At 47.0% G+C, this 6,118-nt stretch overlaps 4 protein-coding genes across 4 annotated transcripts; 1 reads left to right on the forward strand and 3 right to left on the reverse strand.

Moving 5' to 3' along the window:
- Positions 1-567: 567 nt before the first annotated feature.
- On the reverse strand, positions 568-1,671 carry N7520_008485 (uncharacterized protein; the record flags this gene model as incomplete). Its single annotated transcript, XM_057142419.1, has 1 exon — positions 568-1,671. One exon carries the CDS (start codon positions 1,669-1,671, stop codon positions 568-570), a length of 1,104 nt encoding a protein of 367 aa, XP_056991707.1.
- Positions 1,672-2,028: 357 nt separating this feature from the next.
- Positions 2,029-2,214, reverse strand: N7520_008486 (uncharacterized protein; the record flags this gene model as incomplete). The annotated part of the gene is made up of 1 exon (XM_057142420.1): positions 2,029-2,214. One exon carries the CDS (start codon positions 2,212-2,214, stop codon positions 2,029-2,031), a length of 186 nt encoding a protein of 61 aa, XP_056991708.1.
- A 1,482-nt stretch (positions 2,215-3,696) lies between these two features.
- N7520_008487 (uncharacterized protein) lies at positions 3,697-4,534 on the forward strand (the record flags this gene model as incomplete). The annotated part of the gene is made up of 2 exons (XM_057142421.1): positions 3,697-3,867; positions 3,971-4,534. 2 exons carry the CDS (start codon positions 3,697-3,699, stop codon positions 4,532-4,534), a joined length of 735 nt encoding a protein of 244 aa, XP_056991709.1.
- Positions 4,535-5,389: 855 nt separating this feature from the next.
- Positions 5,390-5,994, reverse strand: N7520_008488 (uncharacterized protein; the record flags this gene model as incomplete). The annotated part of the gene is made up of 3 exons (XM_057142422.1): positions 5,390-5,540; positions 5,589-5,606; positions 5,669-5,994. 3 exons carry the CDS (start codon positions 5,992-5,994, stop codon positions 5,390-5,392), a joined length of 495 nt encoding a protein of 164 aa, XP_056991710.1.
- Between the last annotated feature and the right edge of the window lie 124 nt (positions 5,995-6,118).

Below are 6,118 nucleotides of genomic sequence, written 5' to 3' on the forward strand. Positions count from 1 at the left end.
ATACGATCATATAGGTTATGGTACCAAGTGGCAATGAAACAGAGCCATCGGAGTGCAACAACAATTCCTGTGAGACTTTATGTGTTACAGAGGTGCTCAGCTGGTATGAGTGCATGATACTGGCGACAGGTTTTCTCCGTATCTGGGGCGAGCATATTGATACTTTGCTCGAGATGTCTGCCATTTTGCTGCTTCTCTTCGAAAGCACTGTATACAGTATTGTTCTGGATACTCGCAGGCCGCAGGTGCTCAAATTTAAGAGTGAATGCATCGATTGCACTCCAATCGAACCGTGAAGGCGTACATTAGTTGGGCGGAGGATTGAATTTCTTCATTTGATTATTCTATGTTGCCATTCCTGTTCTGCAATGATTATAATCTATGGCAATGCATAATATCTCCATGAAAATTAGCTATGAAGGAATAGAGCTCTGACTCGTGCATGGTGCACCAATTTCACATCTTCAAAGGTCACTAATTCTTTCCAAGGGGCTCGTGCCGGCTTTTATACTTGCATCGTTCACATTTCCTTTGAATCACCAATCCGCTCTCTCGCGGGCAGTGAGCTCAAAATGAACCAATTGCCCAATTTTTGGTGTTGTTTCCATACATCCAATGGGGTGAGAACTGAGACAGACCCAATTCCAGCGCGGGCAGACTGTTTGATGAGGCTGTAGGCGGAGTGTTTGAGGAAGTGGCCGAGAGTCGTGTGGACAAAGTGCTACTAGGGCATACGCTACCCTCAGTCAAATCTGTACACGCGCCTCGTGACGCTTCTATCTGACCAGCCTCAGATCTCACACTTCTATCCGGGGTGACAGATACCCATGGAAATATTTTGTCGAGCAGACTTGTCTTGCTTGGTCTGCGCCAGTCTTCGGGCTCATACTGAGATAGAATGGATTGATTGCTTGTCAACGACCGGAGACGATTAAACACAGAGAACTCCAACTTCAGCTTGATGCTGTACCCCACGGTCTTGAAGCTCACTTGAATGTAATGCAGCTTGAACTCGGTAAGAAGAAGCAGGATATTCAACAGCACGACAATGATGTTGATCCAGAGCAGATGGATGATGGCATTCCGCCCATTGCGACCTCGGGTCTGAACCATGGGCTTGAGAATTCGGATTGCTTCGTACATGTAAATGCCGCAGATGATGAAATCCTGCACGCAGAAGCCGGTGACCTGGATGCGATCGTATATCGCGGCGGGACGAGCGAAGCGTGCGTCGCCTTGGTTCAGGCCAAAAAACAGTACGGTCATGGGTATGTGAAGAATGAAAAAGTTCCCGACGATCATCCACAGCACCCACCGCACTTTTTCCATGTGGCGGACAACGAGATCCAGACGGGAATAGAGCACGACCGCCTGACCAGTGACCATGGCGTACCACCCGATGATGAAAGGGATGGACGTAGAAAGGTTAGATGCTTGAGAGACAAACCGAGCCATGGCAGGCAGTGCATGAACAAGAATGCCCCAAGACGCGACTTGCATGCTCCAGAAATAGAGACCGCTGTAGCGCTTGAATGTATCGAAGGTGACAATTGCCGTTTCGAAAGCATTGTATGCGCCGATCGCAAACATGGACACGACCTGAATGATCGAGACATTCTTCATCAGAATGGCCCCGACGTCTGATGGCAGGCTGGTAATGATTGTATCCATGATGACCAAAGACTTGTTCCAAGCGTGAAGAGATTTAAAATTCTGAGGTGGACATGGTGGATAGACGATTTTAAATACTACTGCATAAACATGTGATTTCTTACAATGAGACCATGACATGGTAGCTGGCCGCTCCTTGGGATGACTTTTGGAACTGGTAAGATCTTACTAGATCCATCAAAAGCTGGGTGGGTCGCAGACTCATTGATAACGTAGAAGCTGACGAATTCTAGATGCGATTAGCCTCAATCCATATCCCTTCCAGATCAACTAGACAATGGAAATCTTTCGTGTGTCTGGTAGTCTGGATGCTAGTGAAAAGGTTAGAGAAATGCAGGTTTCTCAGCTTCCATAGATTTAAGAGTGGGACTGTCTGAGAAGTTGGGCGACATTCTCGTTAAACCATGGAAACGCTCGGTCGGGCAGGACAGCCTCAGGCGAGGAGAACGCGATTGTCCATAGGTGGGTGATATTGAAGCTGAGACTGACAACTTCTTTGAGGTAAGATTCTTCGGATTTTTGCTTCTTGACCGGAACAGACATTCGAGAAGAACTGTGGCTATCAAATTCCACATTGCGGGTGGTGTAAAACTGTGGTCTAAAACTAAAAGCTGCAGGCAGAATTTTATCCTACACCAGACTCACCCGCGGGATTGAAACTTGCGAACAGGGAACTGCAAGTATGTCTGGCCCACGAAGCCGACCCTGATGTTTTCGGAAGCCAATAAGTGTCTGGATTGTCCCCGAATTATTCATGTAAGCCCATTTTGTCCTGCCAACATGCACGACCCTGAATCAGCGGTGGTTCTAGACCATAAATAGAAATCAGGCAAAAAGGATGAAGCGTTAAGTGGACGATTAGAGTGTTGGAAGAAGGTTCGATGCAGGGAAAATAGCTTCTAGACCTTTCTCTCGACTGGATCGACAGAACGATCACCCCGGACACAGAAAAGTGGGGAAGATCTTCCCTATGTGGAGTCATCCTTTAAAGAGTGGATCGCGAATCAACTTCAAGGCATCATTTTGGGAGCAACATTTGTAGCGTTGTGCTCTGTGCTCCCAAACCGTGAGTCACATAAGCCGTCTTTATCAACAGAGCAACCTTAGCAGGCATTGATTGTGAAGGCACACTCAGTCGCACATCCGTTAGTCAATCGGATCGTGATTAGTGAATTCAATGTCAATTTAGTGGTCCTTGATTGGTCAATCCCTCGACACGGGTCCCCGAGTCAGTGTTCCTAGTCTCAAGGTCCCACCGATAGTTGTCTCGATCTGATCATGAGTCACGTATTTCCAGGTCATTTTTGATTGGCTTCTTGCGCCGGGGTATGATAGTAGCGTTGCAACCTTTTGCAATGGATGGACCCTGACAAATCCCACGGCGAATAGCGTTCAGAACCAACAATCCCCCGTCACGTTACCATAGTGATTGGCCGACGCTTGCTGTTATTGAGCCATAGAAAAATTGGGATTTGAGCCATGCACTGTACCAAGGAAAGTGGTAATTACGAAAAGAATATGGATTCCAATTTCACCCACGTGGATTTTTATTTGGAATGAGCCATACTCAAAAAACAAGGGGTGCACTAAATGGCTTTTTGATAATCAATAGCCTTCTGCATCTACGCCGCAGCAAGTCGTCATTTCATATATATATCAACATATCTCCTTGGGGATCATATTGAGGCCCTAAATTCATGTACGTAACAGGTACTTTCCTGTGGACCCTTATCAGTACATCAACAAATGCATCATGTCCAATTTCATGCGGCATGTGGATGTTTTGCAGTATTTTCTATCACGCTTACAGATTCTGGGTTGTCGGTGTAAACGCACATTCAAGACCCCGGGCTCAGAAAACTGGTACCAATAGGGTTGCTTGGCAGGGACGCATATATCTTGCTTCGTTTCAGATCCTCTCACAATGGACTCGTCTATATTTAAAGGTACGACCTTCCAATCTTTGGCAAGAAAAAATCTTCTGCTTTCCATCCTTCAACCAATACTCGCTTGTCAAAAAATAGCATGGCAAAGGAATCAAGCTCCACCGCAAAGAAGCCAAACATCCGAAGCAGGTCAAGAGTGACGCGTGCGAGATCCCGCATCAATTCTCCCAACCCTGCTTCGTCGGGGGTCTCTGAGTCTCATGCAGACTGCTCTTCTCTGCGTCCAGACACGAAGCCACCCAAAGTCCTAGTATGTTAATTGTGGTCGTTTTCGATTTCTCGATTCTGGAATCACCCTTCACGATGCTCAATACTGCTGATACCATGCGCTTTCGGCTGATCATATTGTTTAGGGACATCTTGTGTCAAAGAGTGACCGAAAGAAGGAGTCTAAGGCTATCCATGCTAAGTGCTTTGATGAGATGGACAAGATTGGTCGGGAGCTTCAATTAGCCCTTGCGGAGAAAAACGACCAAAAGGCCTACGAGTCCCAGTTGTTGCAGAAAACACAAGCCACCAAGGCGGAAGAGGGTTTGAAATTGAAGCAAGCTATTGCGCTTAAAGAAACCGCTCTGGCTGAGAACAAAAAATTTCAGAACGAAGTTCGTCAACTCCAGCAGCAGGTGGAATTGTTGAACGCTTCGACACAGGATAATGTCCCGTGGAATGACGTTCAGCCGATATTGCATCAAACACATGGCGAGCTAGTGTCCGCGACCACGCGATACTGGAACGCGATCGACGCTCTCCAGAACCGCAGACTAGCATATCTACCCGGCTCTGGAGTGATCCACGGTAATTGGGCGGAGCAGTACGGCCCGCTGGGATCTTTGGGACACGATCCACTTCCCGGGTTTACCGAATCGGGCAATCAGCGAGAGCCTGGGGCAAACAATGTGTTTGATTCCCTTATGTGATGCGTCATGATCCTTAAGTAGCTGTGGGTCCAATCCAGAATAGTGGAGCCGTGTTTTGATGTCATATATTTTGACGCAGACAAGTACCCTATGGTCGCATCATCGTCGTCGGCCTACAGCTTAAATACGATCAATTTTATCTTGCTGACGAATTCATACCTTGTTTTGAATGGAGAACTTTCCGAAATGTAAATATGTAGATGAGTTTTTAAAGCATTACTGTTCACCACCAAGCGGGGCCCGTCACGTCCGCCCGGTGGATCGTGATCGCCGTCCTCTCCTAACTTTATGCGCAAGATGATCTTCCGCTGCTCGGATATTTTATCCAATCACGGTAAGCCTTGGCAACTGGCACGCTAGATGGTCTACCACTCAGCCAATTTTAGTAAAGTCAAATCAAAGGATTGCCACGGGTCAAATGATTTGGAATTATCTACGCAAAGCACTGAATGTAACATCAAAGATTTTTTTTCTCAATGATCTCGACGATTATTTGCCAGGGCGGCCGCGCAGGGTTCCAGATCTTGCTTTCGAGTGGGCAATTTTAGTAAGTGGGTCGAATTGCACTGAAACACCGGCACGATAAAGCTTAATTGGCACGTGGCAAATAGTCCGTGCGCGTATCAGCCAAAGCAATCATGATTTAGACCGGTGGCGGTATTCTAATTCATACATGTCGGACCACTAAAACTTAGTGATTTGAATTTAAAATCTACTCAGGTTGGTGATGCAGCTGGATGCTGTGGCACGTAGGTGGAAACAAGTGGTAATGTGAATCACGTAGCATTACTTTGGAAACAAAAAGCCCATCACGTCAAAGTCCGAAACCTCATTGGCGACAACGTATTCACCCAGTCAATTATCCTCCTCTGTGGTGCTCTGGTTTTCCGAAGCTATCGTCTCTATGGCTGCCTCCACGGCTACCAATCGTTGAACAATATCGTCCAGATCACTGCGAATGGTTCCAGTCTTATCTGCAAGAGTGCTCAGCGAGCTCTGGATTGACCTAGAATGGTATCAGCGGTGTCGCCTTTTAGAAGTACTTCCGACTTACTTCACTCGGGTGTCTAGTCTGATAGATGTAAGGTTAGCAGCGAGGTTGGAATTGATTTCACAGCAGAGTCAGACACTTACTCGGAGATACACTGGAAAGCAATCATGACACGATTGTCCGGGGTTGGAGATTCTCCTCCAAAAATCTGCTCTCTCTCGACATCCTCTCTCTGGATCCAGTCTTCGGTGGCATCTTGCGGGATGCTACGCACCAGGGTCGTCTCACGTTGGAGACTGGGGAAGTTGTTCTCCTCACAAGATTCAATCTCGGTAGTGTCACCCTCTGCCGATGATGAAGAATCTTGTGAACTGTCCGAATCAGAAGGTGACAGTGATAAAGCGCGCTCTAACCGACGTCGAAAGTCTTCGTGTTTGGCGGGCCGGGAAGCCTTTCTAATTCCAACCATGCTTGTGATAGAGAAGTTTTAGAACGGCGGATTTACCCAAGGCAAAAGTCGGGCGGCTTTTATAAGGTTTGTCCGGAAGGTCTGAGTAAGCAATTGATGTCTGTCGCAACAACGAAGACTCTCT

Source organism: Penicillium odoratum (assembly GCF_028828045.1).
Source record: "Penicillium odoratum strain IBT 22623 chromosome Unknown utg000006l_segment0_segment0, whole genome shotgun sequence".
Taxonomy (NCBI): Eukaryota; Fungi; Ascomycota; class Eurotiomycetes; order Eurotiales; family Aspergillaceae; genus Penicillium; species Penicillium odoratum.